Raw genomic sequence first — 21,776 nt, 5'->3', positions numbered from 1 at the left:
AGGGAGGGAGGGAGGAAGGGAGGGAGGGAAGGAGGGAGGAAAAGAGGGAGGGAAGAAGGGAGGGAAGGAGGGAGGGAAGGAGGGAAGTCTGGGTAGGCTTAGGGACTGGCCTTAGGAGAAGTCTATGATGATCTGCTTTGTGCTGGGCATCAACAAACATTTAAAGTGGTCCTAGATCCCCTGGGTGAAGTAAGAAATAACTGACATCTCCACTCCTACAATGCAGCACTCAAATACTGCCCAAGTTACCTGGGCGGTGACCGGTACAACACATGGAAGATGGGACCTTACAACAGCTCCTACTTGAACAAGTATTCTTCCTACCTTCCTCAACTGTCTAAGGTAGCTACTGGGTCCACACTACCATCCTACACTACAGTGACTGATACTTATCTATTCAGTCCTCATTCCTTTCCTACCAACAGTGCTCCAGAATCTTCCCCCATCTGGGGAACTAGGATTAGTGAATGTTTGCTAGCCCAGGAGTGGGGCTATGATAAATCCTTGAATCCTGATCTCTGCCTTGGCTCTGTACAGATGAGTGATGTGGACTTCTGGCATACTCGTACCTTCTTGAAGTTTGCTGAGTGACCCCTTCTCATCTGTTCTGACCATTGTGACATTTGGGGCTGTCACAGTCATCTTCCCCTTCCATTGTGATATGAACAGGGAAAACAGGAGCACAAGGCTACTAAGTAGCGGCAGAGTAGAAATAGAATAGGAGACTATTCCTGGGAGATAGAATGGAGTCCTAGTCCCAGGCCTGGCCCTCTGGCTATGGAAGGTAAGAGGTCCCAAGGCCCTTTGCAGGAGTGCCTAGCAGTAGGCTGATAGACTAAACCTTTTTTGAATTAGGACTTCCTCAAGAATTAGAATTTGAGCTGGGGGCTGGTGATTCACACTTATAATCCTAGCTATTCAGGAGGCTGAGATATGAGAATACTGGTTCAATGCCAGCCAGTAGAGAGGGCAAGGAAGTACCTGAGATTCTTATCTTAGGGACTTAACTACAAAAAAAAGACAATAGTGAAGTTGTGATTCAAGTAGTACAGTGTTAGCCTTGAGCAAAAAACCCTCACCCTGGGTTCAAGCCCCAGGACCCCTCCCCCTACACACACACACACACACACACACACACACACACACACACACACACAGAATTAGAATGTGTCACAAGGTCCTCTAGGTGATTCTCATGTTGTAATTCTAATGTATTCTAATATTGTAAACTCCCTGTTAAACACTCCATCATGGGCTGGGAAGGTGGCTCAGTGGTAGAGCGCTTGCCTTGCATGCTCAAGGCCCTGGGTTCGATTCCTCAGCACCACATAAGCAGAAGAGCCGTTAGTGGCGCTGTGGTTCAAGTGGTAGAGCGCTAGCCTTGAGCTCTTAGGGACAGTGCCCAGGCCCCACGACCGATAAAGAAAAAAAAACAAAACACTCCATCTGATAAAGGCAAATACTAAATCAAAGGCAAAAGCTAGTGCACAGTGGCCCCAGGCCCGGCCAATCTCCCTTCCTACAGCCCTCCTCCTCTCTAGCCTCCTCCGGATAGGTGGAGTAAATGCGTTGCCCAGCAACAACCCCAAACACTCGGCAGATCAGAGTTGGGGAGCTGCTGAGAGGCGGGAACAGGGTGTTCTGGAGGGACCCCTCAAAGGGGTAAACACTCTTCCGGATCGGAGCTTGAGGCTAGCATCTGTGGTCCCTGCAGGACTCTAGGCTGGACCCAGTAGTTCGAGGCATGCCCTTGGAGTACCCTCCCAAGCCGGAGCGCCTCAATGCCTACGGTAAAGACTGGCGGGGCCGGTGGAAAATGGTTCCTGAGCGGGAGCGGGGAGGACAGAGGCGGACGGGCCGGGGATCGAGGGGAACAGGGTGGAGGCCGAGGGTCCTGGAGGGGGTGTCACTGTGTCTCTGCCTCTGTTTCTGACCTTGCCTCTCCCCCTGCCTGGAACTCTTGTCTTGGGGGTCTCTTGGGTTCTGGACCCGCGGGTACAGAACGTGAGGTGGTGATGAACATGTTGAACTCGCTGTCCCGGAACCAGCCGCTGCCACAGCTAGCACCTCGGTGCAGGTGCTTGGACCCGATGTCCGGCCGCCTGCCGTTCCAAGGTTTCAGTAGCCCTTGCCCTGGCCGCCACTGCTGCCTGCACGGGTTGGACTGCTTCGCCGCGGAGGCGCCCCTCGCTGACCGTCGCCTGAGTCGGTGCTTGGAGGAGCCGACTCTAAGGTTCGCATGGATCAGCCCTCAGGCAGCCTCCTTCCCCAAACAAGCCTCACCCCCAGCCCGGCCCTCCCTGGCTGCAGTTTCTAGCCCCGCTGGGCCTCCAAGTCAGCCCTGCGCTGGCCTGCAGCCGAATTCTGCTTGCTCGCCGGGCCCAGCCGTGTCTCTGCTTCCCCTTTGCCCCGGAGCCGAGGTAACCAAGTCTGAGGCAAGTTCTGAATACTGTACAGAATGGGTCCTGATCTCTGTCCCTAACCCTGCAGCCGGTCATGTAAGGTTGAGTCTTATCCCTCAAAATTGGGGGGTGGGGTGGACTGGGAAGGTGGCTCAGTGCTTGCGACTCATGCATGCATGAGGCCCTGGGTTCGATTCCTCAGCACCACTTAAGCAGAAAAAGCCGGAAGTGGCGCTGTGGCTCAAGCGGTAGAGTGCTAGCCTTGAGCTGAAGAGCTGAGGGACAGCGCCCAGGCCCAGAGTTCAGGACCCACGACCAACAAAAAACCAAAAATGTGTGTGTGTGCGCGTGTGCGCGTGTGTAAACGTGCCTGAGTCTCCTGAAGACTCCATGCACCCTTCAGCATGCTGGAGAAATTGCTGTTCCTTTGCAAAGATCTGAAGGGCTCCTGAGTCCTCAATTCTCCCTGGAAGGGAAGCCAGTCTTCTCCCTGGACCCCATCGTCTGCCCTGGACGGCAAAAGCAGGCCTTGTGAGGAGGGATCTACGCAGAGGCAGTACTGAAATAGGGTCTTGAAAGGCAAAGACGGGAAGGATCTTGGAGCGGTAGGACTCGTGCCTGAAACACCACCACAGTCCTTGGTCTGGACTGCAGGAACAGGAGGGTATCAATAGACCTTACCTCTTGCTGCCTACTACTTTCTTCCCCAGGTGTGTGTCGCCCTTCGGGCACAGACCCGGAATGCAATGTGCTGTTACACCTCCCCTGCCATCATTCTACCCATGTCCAAACCTTAAGTAAGTCTGATGCACACACTTTCACTTGCATATACACGCTGTTCCTTTAGGGCCTTGGGGGCCGGAAGGGGACTAGGGATGGGATGTATCCACTGAGTTGCACCTACAGGAATCAGCCACCAGGGGGAGCAAGGGCCGTGGGGAAGTATGGAAGGAGTTAGACTTGGTAGTGAATTTAGTATTGTGTGCTGGGCTTCAGGATTTGGTATGAAAAGGTAGGGAATATGTACTTAGCATCAGAAATTCAGCATTACAACATGAGGTTAGGAAGTCAGTGTTAGTGTTAAAATGTTGGAATAAGGTTAGTATTGAGAATTGGAATCAGATGTTGACTTCAACATATGAGTGTCTAGAACAGATGACCGTCTCTCCCTTGCAGATGGGACACAAGTCACTTCAAGAAGACTGGTGGGCCCCAGAGAAACAGCTATGTTGTTCACCCTGAGTTTGTGTCCGAGAGCTATCCTCGCTACTGTTTCTGGTAAAGCCTGAGCTTGCTCAGGCAATAAATTCTTTATCCCAAAGGCTGTCTCCCTATGTCTTTGCCCAGTAAGATCTAGAAATGAGGGACCTGTTTCTCATTTACCCAGCCTAGAACACGCTCACTCCCATTATCTCAGTAGTTTGAGTAATTATGCCCTTCTGATGTACAACAGTAATGATACAAAAAGACTGCAACACCTGGTTCAAGTCCTTTCTCTCTACAATCTCAAGAATGAGTCCATGGACTCAAAGGAGAAGGAAAAATGACGACGATTTATTGTAAAGATAAGCAGAGCTCCTGCTAGACTGGAAGGGGAGTTCCAAGGAAGGACACTGCCTTGGGGCACATTGTACAAGGGTCAATATGGTGTCTCTAGGGGAGAGCTACCTGACTCTCAAGATCACTAGACACCCTGTGGGCCATGTTAGTCCCTAGAACAAACCAGAGGGTCCACACAACCTGCCGAGCACCTCATGTGTCATTTATAGTCCCTGTGACCAAATGCCCATTCCAGCACACACCTCTAGGTCCAATCAGTTTGTTGTTCATGTATATGTCGTCCAGGGACAATGGCTCATGAGTGCATGTGCCAACTACCCAAGGCCATGGTGACATGATGTCTAGGGGCTGCCTATAGGTGAGGGACACAGAACCTCTATGGGAAAGAGGGTGGGCTTTGCTCTGACTGCTCTCAGTGATTCCATATCCTCCTATTCCACAGCCTAAACCAATAGTAGCACCTAGCTGTGAGGGGTGGATCTGCCTACATCCCATCCTAAGAAGACCCTCCAGCTGATACTTCACCCACAATGACCCCAAACCTCAATGTCTATGGAAAAAAAAAACTTGTTTTGTTCTCAGCCTCTCCCAAAGTCTCTCTCTGCTTAGATTTCCTTTGTTGCCCTCCCAACACCCAAGAACACAATTTTGGAGAGGTTCATGATCAAGAAATTCAAATTGTGAAACAGACCTGTTTCTCTGTTCAAGAGAGCAAAGGGCAAGTGGTTCAGAAATCTCTAGGATCTTCAGTATGTTCCTTTCTCCATTAAAGACATGAAATTTTAGCTTAACATAACCCTTCACTCTACTGGAAGTGGTATAGAGGAACACACCCACCTCTCCACAGTAATCATTCTTCTCTTTCCTCTTCTCATAAAGTCTTTCTGTGTAGCTTAAAGTGGCCTCAAACTCAGTGCTAAGATTATAGCCATGTAATCTTACATGCTGCATGTCACTAGGAGGAGGGGCTGGATCCTAAATAAATAACAGAGGAGCAGGTGTTATAAAATGCTTAACACAGATCAGCCTTCTCAATTCTTTTTTTTTTTTTTTTGCCAGTCATGGTGCCTGAACTCTGGGCCTGGACACTGTCCCTCAGCTCTTCAGCTCAAGGCTAGTGCTCTACCACTTGAGCCACAGCACCACTTCCAGCTTTTTCTGCTTATGTGGTGCTGAGGAATCGAACCCAGGGCTTCATGCATGCAAGGCAAGCACTCTACCACTGAGCCACCTTCCCAGCCCCAGCCTTCTCAATCCTTGACCTCAGACACTGCTGGTCTAATCCAGTGGGAACCAACAGCTTACATCACTGACCATTTAAATTGACAAGAATCCTCCGTGGTGATCTTAACTACCCTGCAGTGAGAACAGAGACCTTCCCACAATTAAACAGCTACTTTTCTACATAAGAAAGCATCTCCTGATGTTATACCGACATAGCACCCTACTCGCCTAAACATGGAGGAAAAAGAAATCCAAAGGCCAGCTCTGACCCCTTCTAACTTGCAGCAATCTGTTCATATACATCTCCGACCTAGCCTCGACTATTTCTGAAGTTGCTGCTTCCTCCAGAACTACATTTCCCATCAGGCCTGGGTCCAAGCCCCGCCCTCTCGCGGATAGGCAATGGGCTCCTCCCTCGGCTTGAGGCAGACCAATAACGCCAGAGGTGGAGCAAAGGAGAAGGGAGGGGAGAGAGTGCAAGGGGTGGAGCCTCATGTCCACGTGATGTTTCGGGGAGAGGGGGTCGGGCGCCGGGGGCGGAGCTTGGGCCCCAGGGCGGAGTTGATTGGTGCGTCAGGGGCGTGGCCAAGTGACCGGGGTGGGGCCTGAGGAGGGGCTCATCAATATTGAGCCAGCCAGCTCCGGCGCCTTTCGGTGGCCGTCAACTCCGGCTCGCGCGGAGGGGCGCTGCCCGAACATCTCTTTACTCCCACTTTTGCCCTGCCATCACTTCGGTGAGTGAGCCTAGCGGGAGGACTGGGGGGCGGAGGAGTGAGCTGCAGAAGGAATTCGATCCCCTGAACTTTGGCTCCTGCCGAATGAGTGGAGCGACCCTGGACACCTCGGAGCCCTTTCTCGGAACCCAGAGGTCCACAGGTTCCTTGACCTTCGCCTGTCCCCTTGGACTGTGTAGCTGTCGGGCGCAGCTCCGAGGGTGGCTAGGAAACTATTCCAGGGTGTGGGCTCAGGGCTCAAGTCACTCGATCCTTGCGGATCCTTGTCCCCTGGGCAGGGGAAGGAGATGGGCCGGATCGAATTGCCTTTGACATTTCCACCCCCTCCTGTGTTCCACAAACTGCTTCGCTCTGCTTGGAATGGCCTCCTCTCTCAGTAGAGCCGGGTTGGGCTTTCTCTCAAAGGAGACTAGGGGCTGGCAGCCAAGACAGAGGTTGAATGTCAAGCGGGGAAAGGCTGCGGCAGGGGCAGAGCCCAAGAAGGCCTGCTACACAGACCCCCACCTGCTAGCATTAGCCTGTGGCTGGCCAGATGGCAAAGACTGAAGATTACAGGCGTCCCTAAATGCTAACGCCTAAACCACCAAGTTCCTCCCCTACAGTACCAGATGCCATTAAAATTGCCCCCTTACAGTTGGCACTGCAAGATCTTAGTGTGCTAAGATATAGCAACTAGGGAAAGACAATCTTCACTAGCCCACACCCACCTGATGAAAGCTTGTCCCAGCCTTCCACCTCTGCATTCAGGCAGCCAGGTTACAACATTGTCTCCCATCTCCCAAAATACCCTGTGGAGTGTGGAAACTGGTAGGATTTTTGGATCCAAACAAACTTGTTACCTGGATGACTTCAGACAAGTACCCTCCCCCTTTTTTTCTGTTTGGGTCAGGTGTTTCCTCATCTGTAAAAAGGACACTATAAAATAATCTCTGCCACTCCACTCCATATTGGATGTTTGACAGCATTTGGGAAACTAGGGCTGTACTCCAACAGAGTGGGTGCCCAGGTCCATAGGCTTCTGTCTTTTAGGCTTCTGTCTTTTAGTAAAGAATCCTAAGAGTTTATAAATGGAATGTATTTGCGGAAAGGGCTTTTAAGGTCTGTAAGGTGGCCTCTCCATGCCTACAGAGGTCATGCAATAAGGCTGACTTAATATGAAAGTTTGAGGATAAGGGAGTCCGTCCTATTTAGATTTGAACTCCCCTTAGTTGTATTGAATGAATGTAAATGGAAAGCAAATATAGCCTGGGGCAGTGGTCTTTGGGTCCCACTTGGCTTTGAGGGTAGCACCTATCGATTACTACCTGCATTTTCTAGAAGGATTTTTCTACCTATAGGAAGCAGGGAGGAAAGCTACTTTAAATAGATAGAACATGAATAGAAGTTCTTCTAGACTGAGGTACAGGGACAAAAGGGCTGAAAGCTTAGGGAGTTGAGGGAGGAATGAGAAAGCAGCTTTAGGAAGGGGATACAGAGATGTTGTGTTGTCTTGTAGGATCACAATTCTGATCTGCACCTGACATTCTCAATAGATTCTTCATGGGGGAGTTGGAGGAGGTCAAAGAATCTAAATCATTCTCCAGCATCTCCTTGGAAGTCCCTGGAGATTGAGACAGACATTGGCATCTGGGAAGAGACTAATTACTGTTTGCCAGTTTCTCTCTCTTTCCTCCCAGCTGGAGCAATGCAGCAGCAGGCTGGCTAGCAATATATCTGCCTGTGTGAGCACCTGGCAGGTGCTGTTTCTTTGTTGGACTCTGCCCTGAGGGCTGGGACTGGAATAGTCATTGGCCTTCAGCAGCAGATTGAGACATAAGCCTATCCCGAAGTCTGAGTTTGTCCGCAGGCATATCGGGATCTTTAGCATGTACTGTGGGAGAATTTATGTGGAGTGGTGGGCATCTCATCTCTGGAGAGCTGATAGGTGGAAGAGAGGCTACCAAGCTGAGTAGGCGTAATATCCTGAAGCAAGTAGCTTGAAGGATTTAGATTGGAAAGCTAGTGAGCTTGGTAGTCACAGGATAGGCCTGGTTGAAATTAGAATCAGAAAAGTAGCTGAGGCCATGTGCCACTGGCTCATACCTATAATCCTAGCTACTCAGGAGGCTGAAATCTGAGGGTCAGGGTTTGAAGCCAGCCTGAGAAGGAACGTGAAGTATCCCAATTTAGGGCCGGTGGGACTCGAACCCATGATCGGCAAAAAGAGTCACCAACACTCAAACGGGCTAGGAATCTTTATTAGCCACTGCTACTGACCTCCACTATTGGGACATTGAAGACCAGCCCTGATCATAGCTCAGGGGTGGTATTATATAAGGAAAAAACAGAAAGAAGCCACTCACAGGTGGCCAGCAAGCAGGAATCAGAAGCAGGACATTGCAGTTCGCCTTGAGCTAGTTTCTGCAACTGTTAGCTTATGCGATGGCTCTTACTAAAACCTCAATTGTGCCATTCCCAGGCCTAGGACAGTGGCGTCTCTTGCTGTTTTCTCAACTTTGTTTTTCAAGGTTTTGGGTTGGGATCTCTCATCTCAACCTGCTTTCTACAGAAAGTCTGAGAGTTTCTTATCTCCAATTAACCACCAAAAAAGCTGGAAGTGAACGTGTGGCTTAAAAAAGTTCAAAGCTCAGTGACGGCGCCCAGGCCCTGAGTTCAAGCCCCAGCACTGGTACAAAGCAAACTAAAACAAAAAAGGAAAAGTAGCTGAGGGCTGGAGGCAGTGGCTCATGACTGTAATCACCGCTACTCAGTAGGACTGAAGTTTGAGACCAGCCAGGAAAAGTTATCGAGACCCTCCATCCCAACAAATAAGCCAGGTCTGGTGGTACATATTTATGATCCTAGCTACTCAGAAAGCATAGATAGGTGGACTGAGGTCTGAGGTTAGCCTAGACAAAAACTCGAGACCCTCTCTGAAAAATAACTAAAGCAAAAAAGGATTCAAGGTGTGGCTCAAATGGTAGAGAACCTGCCAAACAAACACAAGGCCATGGGTTCACACCTCATTACTATTTCTTCCGCTCGAAAAAAAAAGGTAGGTAGAGGCTGGGAATGTGGCTTACTAGTGAAGAGCTTGCCTAACATGAATGAAGCTCTGGGTTCAATTCCTCAGTACCACTTAAACAGAAACAGCCAAAAGTGGTGCTGTGGCTCAAGTGGTAGAGACTAGCCTTGAGCAAATAAAAGAAGCTCAGGGACAGTGCCCAGGCCCTGAGTTCAAGCCCCAGGACTGGCCACAAAAAAAAAAAAAAAAAAAGAAACAGAAAAGGTAGCTGAGACCACATCATGTATAGAGCCTTGGCTCCCAAGCTTATATGTCTGGATTTCATTATGGGTCTCCTGAGTAGCTCTCAAAGTTAGGCATATATGGGTTTGATAATGCTTGAGAAAGACTAGCTGATTTGTGTGAACCAAAGGCACTACAGGAGAAGAAGTGGGAGCAGGCAGGCGTGTTGAGGGAATGTGGCAAATGCCAGTGCTCAAACAGGGCAGGAGCATCAGGGCAGAAGCTGAGTGATATAGAGCTAGATATGTATAGACACCCGTAGATGTGTTGGGGGCAGAGAAGGAAGGTAGGCAGGGAAAATGACTTAGTGATTAATGGTTGAAAAGCAAGAGGGTTTGAGGACAAAGAGGCAGATCTGAGAAGGCAGGCTTCTATGCCAGGTTCCTGGTCCCAGCCCTAATGTCTGATGTTTGAGCCTAGCCCTGCCTCTCTTCAAATCAGGGCCTATGACTGAGTCTAGCTTAGGGGTGTTTTTAGTTTCCAGGTGTTCACTGGCTTCTGACTTAAGAATCACATTCCATGGCAGCTTCACACCCCTCCCCCCACCACAAGTTGGGGCAAGAAAGCCAGCCTACTGCTTTGTTAAAAGTCTAAAGGAAGCTGGGTATGATAATGAACATGTACAGTCCCAACACTCAGAAGATGGAGACAGAAGGATGGGGAGTTAAGAGTTACTTTGGGCTATACATTAAATCCAAGGCCACAAGGACTACATAGATAGACCCAGTCTCAAAAAAAAAAAAAAAAGGCTGGTGGCTCATGCTATAATCCTAGCTACTCAGAAGGCTGAGATCTGAGGATTGCTGTTCAAAGCCAGCCTGAGCAAGAAAGTCTGTGAGACTTTCATCTCCAATTAAACACCAGAAAACTGGAAATGGAACTGTGGCTCAAGTGGTAAAGCACTCACCTTGAGCTCAAGAGCTCAGAGACAGCACCCAAACCCCAGAGTTCAAGCCCCATGACCCACAAAAAAAAAAAAAAAAGTAGGAAGATCAGGGATGTAGCCTCGTGGTAGAACCCAACACCTTGGGTCTCAAGCAGCAGACGGTGCTTACTACTCACCCTGTCTTAGTGTTAGGTCTACCTAGGAAAGATGGTCTCTTCTTTTTGTTTTCTCTCCAGGCAAAACTGCACATAAGAACCACTTCTCGGGGCTGGGAAGGTGGCTCAGTGGTAGAGGGCTTGCCTCATATGCATGAGGCCCTAGGTTGGATTCCTCAGCACCACTATAAGCAGAAAAAGCCAGAAGTGGCGCTATGGCTCAAATGGTAGAGCACTACCTTGAGCTGAAGAGCTGAGCCCAGGCCCAGGGTTCAGGCCCTATGGCTGACCAAAAACAAATAAAAACTAAAAACAAAACCAAAAAACCACTTTCCCTTTGTTCTCTCTCCATGCACAACTGCACCTGGCCCTCCCTAGAAATTCAGCACCTGTAACCCAGGTAACTAGCATATCTAAGGGCAGTGAGGGGTCCCCAAGCTCTGAGGTCACTTCCTCATATGCTGAGGTCATGCCTCTTTCTCCCCCTCCCTTATATAATCTCTCTCTACAAGAAGTTCTCTGCACACCTACATCTGGTACAGACTGGCGGTTTGGTTTGCCCCTGAACCATGTGTCAGTCTCCTTTCAGCAACCCTTGCAGTAAGTTCCCTCCTTCTTCAGCCCAGCTGTTCCTGTAGGCCAGCCCCTCCCCTGCTCCAAGGAGGCCTGAGTTCTCCTATGATCCTTGATGGCTTCTTGACCTTTGCCACCAGGGAAAGGGGGAAATAAATCATCTCTGGATGATAATTCTCCTCATTGAGTCCTGACTAATTTGGGCAAGTATTAGGGCCCCATGAAAATTCTGGCTAGCATGACCAAGATTGTCCTTGTAAGAGCCACACCTTCGCTGCTTGCAAGCCCTTAGCCTCCAGTATACATCTGCAGAAATGGAAATACTATGGAGCCAGGAAGCTCAGAGTTTTTTTCTCTCTCCTCCCTTTTTAGATTCCAGCAGGTCAAATGGGCTTGGTCCAGTGGTACCACTGCCTGTGCCTTTTTTAGCTGGGGACGGATGCCCCAGAACCTTCCAGAGAACAACTACGCCTTCCCCCGCCACCGCTCTGGTGGCCACGGAGGCCCTAAGAGTCCCAAAGCCACTGCAGCAGCCGCAGCAGCCATGTACACCTTCCTGCCTGACAACTTCTCCCCTGCCAAACCGAAGCCAACCAAAGAGCTGAGGCCTATGCTGGGCTCTGCGGTCCTGGGGCTGCTGCTGGTGCTGGCTGCGGTGGTGGCCTGGTGCTACTACAGTGCCTCCTTACGCAAAGCGGAACGGCTGCGGGCCGAGCTGCTGGACCTCAACCGTGGCGGCTTCTCCATCCGCAACCAGAAGGGCGAGCAGGTCTTCCGGCTGGCCTTCCGATCGGGGGCTCTGGACCTCGACTCCTGCAGCCGCGATGGCGCCGTCCTCGGGTGCACCCACACGGCCGATGGTCGCCCACTGCACTTTTTCATCCAGACGGTGCGGCCCAAGGACACGGTCATGTGCTACCGCGTGCGCTGGGAAGAAGCGGCTCCGGGACGTGCCGTGGAGCACGCCATGTTCCTTGGCGACACGACGGCCCACTGGTACGGCGGCGCGGAGATGAGGACCCAGTACTGGCCCATCCGCCTGGAGGGTCAGCAGGAGCCTCAGCCATTCGTCACGAGCGACGTCTATTCTTCGGATGCCGCTTTCGGGGGCATCCTGGAGCGCTACTGGCTATCGTCGCGCGCGGCGGCCATCAAAGTCAACGACTCCGTGCCCTTCCACTTGGGCTGGAACGACACGGAGCGATCCTTGCGGCTGCAGGCCAGATACCACGACACGCCCTACAAGCCCGCGGCCGGCCGCCCCGCAGCCGCCGAGCTCAGCTACCGCGTGTGCGTGGGCTCCGATGTCACCTCCATCCACAAGTACATGGTGCGACGTTATTTTAACAAGCCGTCCAGGGTGCCCGCGCCCGAGGCCTTCCGCGATCCAATCTGGTCCACGTGGGCGCTGTACGGGCGCGACGTGGATCAGGACAAGGTGCTGCGCTTCGCCCAGCAGATCCGCCAGCACCGCTTCAACAGCAGCCACCTGGAGATCGACGACATGTACACGCCCGCCTACGGCGACTTCGACTTCGACCAGGCCAAGTTCCCCAACGCCAGTGACATGTTCGGCCGCCTGCGCGACGCCGGCTTCCGCGTCACGCTCTGGGTGCACCCCTTCGTCAACTACAACTCGTCGCGCTTCGGCGAGGGCGTGGAGCGCGAGCTGTTCGTGCGCGAGCCCACGGGCCGGCTGCCCGCGCTGGTGCGCTGGTGGAACGGCATCGGCGCCGTGCTCGATTTCACGCGCCCGGAAGCCCGAGATTGGTTCCAGGGCCACCTGCGGAGGCTGCGCTCCCGCTACACCGTGGCGTCCTTTAAGTTCGACGCCGGGGAGGTCAGCTACCTGCCCCGGGATTTTAGCACCTACAAGCCGCTGTCGGATCCCAGCGTGTGGAGCCGGCGATACACGGAGATGGCGCTGCCCTTCTTCTCGCTGGCCGAGGTGCGGGTGGGTTACCAGTCGCAGAACATCTCCTGCTTCTTCCGCCTGGTGGACCGCGATTCCCTGTGGGGCTACGACCTGGGGCTGCGCTCGCTCATCCCCGCCGTGCTCACCGTCAGCATGCTGGGCTACCCGTTCATCCTGCCCGATATGGTGGGTGGCAACGCGGTGCCCGACCGCACCGTGGGCAACCGCGAGGGGCCGGATCGGGAGCTCTACGTGCGCTGGTTGGAGGTGGCCGCCTTCATGCCGGCCATGCAGTTCTCCATCCCGCCCTGGCAGTACGACGCTGAGGTCGTGGCCATCGCCCACAAGTTCGCCGCCCTGCGGGCCTCGCTGGTGGCCCCGCTCCTGCTCGAGCTGGCCGGTGAGGTCACCGATACCGGCGACCCCATCGTGCGCCCCCTTTGGTGGATCGCGCCGGGCGACGAGACGGCTCACCGCATCGACTCGCAGTTCCTGATCGGGGACACGCTGCTGGTGGCGCCCGTGCTGGAGCCGGGCAAGCAGGAGCGCGACGTCTACCTGCCCGCCGGCAAGTGGCGCAGCTACAAAGGAGAACTCTTCGACAAGACGCCCGTGCTGCTCACCGATTACCCTGTAGACCTGGACGAAGTCGCCTATTTCACGTGGGCCTCCTGACCCTGTAGGAACCCCACAGCCCTAGCCATATCCTTCATGCACACTTTTATTTTTGTTTTAAACCCTCCATCACGCCTGAACCAGGAAGTCCCACGTCTGTGCTACCCACTAAGTGGTACATAGTATGTAGCCAACTGCTATAGGTGGGGCTTGGAGAGGGGACTTGGAAGCGACCTCCTGCTTCAATGCACAATCCTGTCTTCCTTTCCCTCTACTCTCTATCCGGTCTGGGATGGATGGAAGCCAGACAGCCTTTCTCAGAGGAGACCAGTCTGGTTGGTTGGTTGGTTGAATTCTGTAACACACAATCTGGTTTTTAAAAGCACATAGAGAAACTCCCCTCCCCACCTCCCCTGGTCTTTGTGGCCATCTCTTCCCTTCTGAGGTGGGAATATGAGCCTTTCAAAAAGGATTAAAATAGTCCCTGCCACATTTGGAAAGTATGCATCTTGGTGTTAGAAGCCAGGCCCTGAGTTCTCAGCACACGCCTGAACTGTGGTTGACCTGGTGCATACAAGCTGGGGAGAAGGGGTAAAGGTGACAAGGAGGCAGGAGCTCCTTTCCCAGAGAACTGGACTAGGCTCTGCGGGCAGTGATCACGGTTGCCCTCTGTTTGGGAAGTAACTCCTAACACTGCATTAACCTATCGGGGGTCGCGCCTGGGCCCAGCCCTGGGCCAGATGTGCCTGGAAGGCAGCTTTGTAGGGCCATGCAAGCCAGACTTAGTGCCTTAACTCAAGAACTTGTCTCGCCGGGCGCTGGTGGCTCACGCCTGTAATCCTAGCTACTCAGGAGGCTGAGATCTGAGGATCGCGGTTCAAAGCCAACCCGGGCAGGAGAGACCGTGAGACTCCTATCTCCAATAAAAACCACCAGAAAACTGGAAGTGGCGCTGTAGCTCAAGTGGTAGAGCGCTCGCCTTGAGCTGAAGAGCTGAGGGACAGCGCCCAGGCCCAGAGTTCAAGTCCCACAACCGACAAAAAAAAAAAAAAAGAACTTGTCTCCTTGGGGGGGAGGAGAGAGAGAGAGAGAGAGAGAGAGAGAGAGAGCGTGCATAAGCCCCTGAGTCTGTGGGCTGAACACCACATCCTTGAGGCTAGATAAACCTGGAGCCAGGGGGCATGGGGCAAGGGGCTTGGTTGAGCTGGCCCCTTCCCAGGTGATTTCCCTGGGACTCTGGTAGGAAATAAACAGCTCTTTCAAGGTTTCTTATCTGCTTCACTTGGCGCATAGTCTGAGTGTGGCCTAAAAGTGAGCAGTGTTCTTCTTCTGCCAGTGGGATGTGTGCTTTGGCAAATGAGCTACAGGTATACAGAAACACCTGCCAATACATACAATGGCCAATCTTTCATCTCAGCCGTTTTCCTTTCCTTTCCTCGCTCTCAGAGTGAGGGAATCTTTGTCCATTTCTCTATCCTCTTTATTTTTCAATGTGGAAAATTCCTGATGGCAGCACTGATGGAGGGAGGGGGGGCTCAGATTCTCATCTCCACTGCCAATTCTTTTCTCTCCCCAGTATTAGGAATGGAACCCAGAGCTACAAGCATACTAGGCAACCACTCTGCCACTGAACTATATCCCTGGCCCTCCATTGGCAGTTCTGTTGTTGTTCATCCAGCTGTGTGACTTTGAATAAGCTGCTTCAATAAGAGCTACAAGCATATTCTGCCACTGAAGTACATCCCCAGCCCTCTATTGGCAATTCTATCATTATTCAACCAGCTGTGTGACCTTGAATAAGCTGCTTAATCTCAATGAGCCTGTTTCTTCATAAGTAAAAATGATCATTATACCTACCTCCAAGGTCATTGTGAGAATTCTAAGCACACATGTATGCAAAGTGCCTGGCACAAAGTAGGTGCTCAATAAAAGGTAGCTATTACAATACTATTTCTTGTTTGTTTGGTTTTTTTGTGGGGCTTTTTGTTTTGGTTTTTGGTAGGGCAGTACTGGGATTGAATTGTGGGCCTTGCTAGGCAAATACTACCATTTGACCTATGCCCAAGCTTATTTCTTGTTTTCTTGCTTTAAAACAAGGATTCTGCCAGCCCTTTCTAGCTCTGCCTTGTTTCCTGCCAGCACATCTTATGCATTCAAAGTTTGTCTCTCCATGAACATCTGCGTCTGAGGAGCGGACCCTCTTCCAAGGAGTTTCCAGTTGCCTTGTCATAGCCATAATTCCTCATTGGCTTCTCCTACGCATGAGCTGTTGGTGGAAAGGTAATATATAGCAGTGGGAACTCTATTCTGTAGAGATAACAGGGAGAGACTGAGTGGCCACTGTAGTAAACCTGGGACCGGGCTCTTAGTCTGAAATTCTCTCTCTCTCTCCCATGCTCCCTCTCTCTGTGTCTCTCTCTCCTTTTTGTATTGGTATTAGGGCTCGAACTCAGGGCCTCCATCAACTTTCCCACTCACAGCTGGAAGGCTATTACTTGAGCCATGCCTCTAGCCTTTGTTGTTGTTGGTGGTGGTGAATTGGAGATAGAATCTCACAGACTTTTCTGCCAGGGCTGGCTTTGAACTGCAATCCTCCTATTTCAGCATGAGTAGCTAGGAATACACGTATGACCCACAAGTGTCTGGCTCTGTCACTCTGTTTCTGAAAGTCTGCCTCAATTTCCTTTCCAACTGCATAGGAATGGGAAGCAGCAGCAGCAGCTAAGCCTTCTCTCTGAACTCCAGGTGAGTTTTTACCTTAGTTTCCCCTAGACCAAAGCAGATATTTCTTTTTTCTTTTTTTTAAAAAATTGATTCTTTTTAAAATAATTTATTGAGATTAAGCAATTACATAAATTTCACAAATTTCACAGTATTGTGGAATAGTGATAATGAATCACAAACACATTTTAACCTTCACAAGGCAACTTGTCATTATCATGGTCTGTAAAGTTTGTGAATTCTATGAGCTTTGATAATACAACTATTTCTTCCACATCAGGTGATATGTACATTTCTTCCTTTTTGTTGGGAGCCATTGGGAGCTGACAGTAAAGCTCAAAGGTCATCTTGACCCCTGTGCTAAAAGGCACGTACAAGGAACTGGCTTACTTAAAAGACACTAGGTGCCCAGGAATTAACTGAACTGCTTCAGACATTTCTAACTGCGGTGGGACTGATGTTTATTACTGTGCTAGGTGGGGATGTGAGGTAACTGGGACGGGCTCTTGGATCATGCACAAGGGCCCTCCCTATCCTTGTCTGGCGAATCTCGACCCCCAGACTTGCCTCAAACCCCCTGTGTGGCCAATGCTATCCTTACCAATGTAATCCTGTTAAAAAAAAAAAAAAGAGGAGGAATCTGCAGGGCACATGGGCAGCAAAGATGGCGCTGAGAGTAGAGTGGGCAGAGCCCAATTTACCTTACGTTCAGTGCCTAACCAGCCCGTGGAAGCTTAGGTGCATGATAGGGTGTGACCTTGACGGTGATTGGTTCCTCTTCCCCACCTGCCATGCCACCCGCCCTTTTTGGCTTTAAAAAGGGCTTGCTCTCCGTTAATAAAGGAGTTTTTCTTCCTGCTGGATTTGGTTCCCCACTGTGTCTGATTGTCTCCCTGGCTGAGGGAGGCTGGGGAACGGGCAAGAGCGCCGCACTTACCTTTCCAGGGACGGAAGAAGACCCAACACCTTTTGCTTAGTGTTGCTGGTCCCTCTTTCCCTCTCATTCCCTCCCTCCCATCGCTGCCCTTGCGTTGCTTAGTTCATTTTCATCAATGTCCAGTGCAGCTGATGGGCCCCTCTGTTGTATGCTTTCCCGTTTCCCTCTGATTCTGTGTTCTCCTCCTAGCTTCCCACAGATGTGCACATATATAGCATATATGTGGTCAAGAACAGGGGGTCATTTAGTAATGATGTGACAAAATGAGTGGAGGTCCTTTGTTTCTTCAGTTTACTTTGGTATATCTCCTTGCATTTTGGATTTAACATCCACGTGTGCCATTTGTCTCTCTGCTCTTGGCTCACCTCGCTCAAAATGATTTGCTCTAGTTCCATCTATTTCCCTGAGAATGCCATTATTTGTCCTTTCTAATGGCTGCATAATATTCCATTGTATATAGGTCCTACTGTTTTTGGATCCACTCATCAGTAGTGGGGCATCTGGGTTGTTTCCACACCTTGGCTATTGTGAGCAGTGCTGCAATGAACATGGAGGTACGTGTATCTTTGTATCCTAGTTCCTGTGCTGAGCAGAGATGTCTTGCTCATGCTCCAGACCAAGCCTCTTTCTGCTAGTTCTCACCATGAGCTCTGGGTTCTTCTTAGCTCCCTGAATCCAAAGCCAGTGTTGGCCTTTCCATCCCCTGGCCACTACCACAACAAGGACTTAGAGGCTGATTCTACTAAAAAGCACTGATTCTTCACTTGGGCCGGCACATGCCCAACGAATAACTAAAATAACTAAAAACTTAGCATGTCTGCCTCCATTTTGCATCTGTCTCCTGCGTTCACTTTGAACTCCAAGAACAACAGGGCCACTGGATAAACATCTTGTTATAAGAGTGGAAACTGCCTCCCTGGAAAAAGGCAAGAGCAATCTTCTTGTGGTGGACAAGGCCCTGCCTGACCACATACCAGACCACAGTTTGCCCAAGACCGATTAACCCGTCCCTCAGTGCTGCCCCTTGCTTATATAATCTGGGAACTCATTTTAATATCTCTGAGAAAGAGCTGGGGATGCTGGTTGTCTTGTCATCCTGATGTAGTCATACAGATGAAAGTTCCTTTCTTGCTTTCCAGCATTTTTCTGTTTGTGTTTTGGAGCAAGTGGCTAGATTTGATTAGTTGGGAGCCTCCAGAGTTAGGCCTCTGGCAATACTACCCAACATCAGATCTTATCAAGTCTACCCTGAACTACTTCAGTGACCCCTTTCCAGTCTGTACCCTTTAATCTAATCGACACAGCAGCCAAGGAAATCTTTCTGAAATTCAATCATATCCCTTGGGGGGGCGGGGAGGGTGGAGAATCCACTCTTTTGTGTTCAAGGCTTCTAAGATCTGATCTTTCTAATATCTCTGTCTTTGTTTCATGCACACAAATACACAGAAGCATGTTTTGAAAAGCATGGGAAAAAACACTGCCCTCTGTTCTGGTACAACCATCCCTGCCAAAAGTAGTGTGCTCAGAATTAGCCTTGAAGAAAAAAAAAAAAAAGGAGTGGTAATTGGGTGGTTTTCTTTCCTGCCATTGTTTGGCTCAGTGAATTTCTGTGGAGTCCCTGGCCCTGTCCAGTACACACCCCAGCTTCCAAAGAACAACCTGCCTTTTTAATCCTAAGGCTAATCATTAACTTTTTCGCGTTCAATGATCTTGAGGAGAAGGGATATATTTGACCATAGGAGCCAAGCTTTGAGATCATGGAAAAGATGGTGGGGGCCTTGTTATTGGGAGCTCTCAGTCTAGAGAAGAGGAAGAGGTTATGACCTTGTGTGCTCTGTATCTGTGGATTGTTCTTCCCTCCTGGGCCTCTTTGCCCAGGCAGTGCAGTTGAGAAATCTATTACACAATCCCCAGCAGGATGAGATTGAAGGGGTGGGGAAGCAGAGGCCGGGGAGGTAGAGAGCAGGTCTGGCTGTGTATCTACAGCTCAACCTCAAGGGGGCAGCAGCAGGAAACTGGCACCACTCTCCAGCCCTCTTCCAGAAAAGAAGGGCCCAAAGATAGATGACTGGAGAGCCTGTACTCCAGAAACTCAGTGTGTGTGTGTGGGGGGGGGGAGGGGAGGAGGAGGGGGAGGGAGTGGGGAGAGACCTATATATGCACAGAAATTTTAATTAAAATTCTGTTGCTATAACTTCATCCTTTTGGTCTTCAGTTCATCAAACAAGTGCCTTCTGTGGAAGCATAAGTCATTGGGTTGTTTGGTTGGTTTGCTTGTAGAGATAATGCCTTTTTATGAATCTCATGCTAGTCTCAAACTTCAGATCATCTTACTTCAGCCTCCCAAGTGCTAGGATTGCGGTTAGATACCATCTTACCTAGCATAAACCATTGATTTTGAAAGTCAAAAGGCCATTTTCATTTTTCTAGAGCCTCTATTTCTGCCCTAGGAATTGGAAGCTTAAGCCCATGCTGGTAGGGATAAGACCATCATTGCTTCCTTGCCCTGAGTGGAGGCGCAGGTAGCACGCAAACAGGTGACACTCAAGGGGGCACTTCTTCCTGTATGAGTGGAAAATACAATGGGTAAAGAATGGTCATTAGGGCTGGGCGCTGGTGGCTCACACCTGTAATCCCAGCTACTCAGGAGGCTGAGATCTGAGGATCACAGTTCAAAGCCAGCTCAGGCAGGAAAGTCCATGAAACTCTCATCTCCAATAAAAACCACCAGAAAACCGGAAGTGGCGTTGTAGCTCAAGTGGTAGAGCGCTCGCCTTGAGCTGAAGAGCTGAGGGACAGCGCCCAGGTCCGGAATTCAAGCCCCATGACTGACAAAAAGAAAAAGAATGGTTATTAGGGAAAGCTTTTAGAAGCCAATGCTCCAGAGCTTGGAGGACTCCAGATGCAAAAAGAATTTAAGGTTTCAGCTTCACACTACTGCTCTTTACACATGAAATAACAACCTACCACCATTGCCTCCAACAGTATTTGCCCAGTTGCCTTCACCATCACCTGGCAGCAATCTACCCTGAAGGTGTTCAGGTCCACCCTGACCTTTCTTCTTTGTGCCTGAGATATTGCAAGGTATCTGTCACTTTCTAAACCTGAGTCCTGTAGGCCAACTCCTAGTTAGGTCCAGTTTGTTCAGGTCTGTTCCACTCAGGAAACTTGCTACTTGCTTCTTTTTCTGCTCCAGTGTCCATAATTTGACTCTCAGTTGTGCTATGTGTAATTTGCACACTACACCACTGAGATTCCTAGGCATAGCCACCTGGACCACAAGCTGAGCCCTAATCCTGACCTTTGATTCTTTTGGGTGGGGGAGCTCACATCTTCCAGGCATAGTACAGAAGCCAGACTAGGACTTCATGCCTTTTGTTCTGGAATAGGGAGACCTTAGGCCTACATTACAATAACTGCTAGGTAGGTACTATACTACTTGAAGTACACCTCTAGCCCTTTTATATTTTATTTTGTTTGTTGTGGTGCTTGAACTCAGCCTGGGCGCTGTCCCTCAGCTCTTCAGCTCAAGGCTAGTGCTCTACCACTTGAGCACAGCACTACTTCCGGTTTTCTGAGTGGTTTATTAGAGATAAGAGTCTCATGGACTTTCCTGCCCCGACTGGCTTTGAACTTCAGATCTTAGCCTCCTGAGTAGCTAGGATTACAGGTGCCCGGCTTTAAATTTTTTATTGAGGTTAGGTAATTACATAAATTTCACATATTGTGATTATGGGCATGTACCACCACACCCTGTTTAACAATATTCACTTTTTTTTTTTTGCCCGTACCAGTGTTTGAACTCAGGGCCTGGTTTTCTTTTTTTTTTTTTTTATTGTGAAAATACTGTACAGAGGGGTTACAATTACATGGGCAAGGTAATGAGTATATTTCTTATCAAGCATTGTAGCCTCCTCCTTTGTTTCCCCTTCCCATCCCTTCCCATCCCCCCCCCCCCCCGCCCCCCCACCCAATCCTCCCCCGCCCCCACCCGCACCAAAGTTGTAAAGTTCATTAGGGCCTGTTTTTCTTTTTTTTTTTTTTCTTTTTGCTTATGTGGTGCTGGGGAATCGAACCCAGGGCCTCAGGCATGCAAGGCAAGCACTCTACCACTGAGCCACCTTCTCAGCCAGGGCCTGGTTTTCAATAGCCTTGCTTGCTCATGACTGGTGTGCTACCAATTGAGCCAAGCTTTTTGCTTATTAAAGATGGATATCTCACAGATTTTTTTTTTCTGTCTAGGCTGTCTTTGAACCATGATCTTCCAGATCTCAGCCTCCCAAATAATAGCTACACAAGTGTGAGCCACCAGTGACCCGTTTATAATATTCACTTTTAACACATAGGACAATGGGACAGAAGATCAGCAAGGAACTAGAACATGTAGACAAAACAAATCAACTAAAGCTAGCAGAAATCTATAGTATATTTCATAAACATCCACAAAATTCACATTCTTCCCAGGAACACATTGGTATTCTTCAGGAAAGTTAATTTGTTATTCCATAAATATTCTCATTCTCATTCTCAATATATTCAAAAGGATTTGGACATATTCCCTGGTCACAAAACAATGAAATCAGAAATGAATAATAAAAGGAAGTTGAATAAATTAACAAATACGTGGAATTTAAACATATTCCTGCATAATCAATGTCAAAAAAGAAATTACAAGAGAAATTAGAAAATACTTTGAGGTGAATTAAAAACATTGAAATGTATGAAAGACATTATAGCAGTACTTAGAAGATATATATATATATATATA

General features: G+C 49.8%; 2 protein-coding genes across 3 annotated transcripts in view; both read left to right on the top strand.

Annotated features, from left to right (window-relative positions):
* Positions 1-3,199, top strand: part of LOC105993380 (chromosome unknown open reading frame, human C9orf24) — a 17,095-nt gene extending 13,896 nt beyond the window's left edge. Inside the window, exons 3-7 of one of the 2 annotated variants that reach the window (XM_013026619.1) lie at positions 227-342; positions 1,715-1,790; positions 2,002-2,205; positions 2,605-2,630; positions 3,113-3,199. In XM_013026619.1, the coding sequence (XP_012882073.1) occupies positions 227-342; positions 1,715-1,790; positions 2,002-2,205; positions 2,605-2,630; positions 3,113-3,199 (509 nt within the window). Of the gene's footprint in view, positions 1-226; positions 343-1,714; positions 1,791-2,001; positions 2,238-2,604; positions 2,631-3,112 lie in introns of both variants that reach the window. The other variant, XM_013026618.1, reaches the window with a different exon arrangement.
* Positions 3,200-5,846: 2,647 nt separating this feature from the next.
* Kiaa1161 (KIAA1161 ortholog) lies at positions 5,847-14,152 on the top strand. The gene is made up of 2 exons (XM_013026563.1): positions 5,847-5,920; positions 11,193-14,152. The coding sequence occupies exon 2, from the start codon at positions 11,260-11,262 to the stop codon at positions 13,408-13,410; it is 2,151 nt and encodes a 716-aa protein (XP_012882017.1). The 5' UTR covers positions 5,847-5,920; positions 11,193-11,259; the 3' UTR covers positions 13,411-14,152.
* Positions 14,153-21,776: the final 7,624 nt, after the last annotated feature.

The sequence above is a fragment of the Dipodomys ordii genome, unplaced genomic scaffold, assembly GCF_000151885.1.
Source record: "Dipodomys ordii isolate 6190 unplaced genomic scaffold, Dord_2.0 Scaffold95, whole genome shotgun sequence".
Taxonomy (NCBI): domain Eukaryota; kingdom Metazoa; phylum Chordata; class Mammalia; order Rodentia; family Heteromyidae; genus Dipodomys; species Dipodomys ordii.
This window is presented reverse-complemented; position numbering and strand designations above follow the sequence as displayed.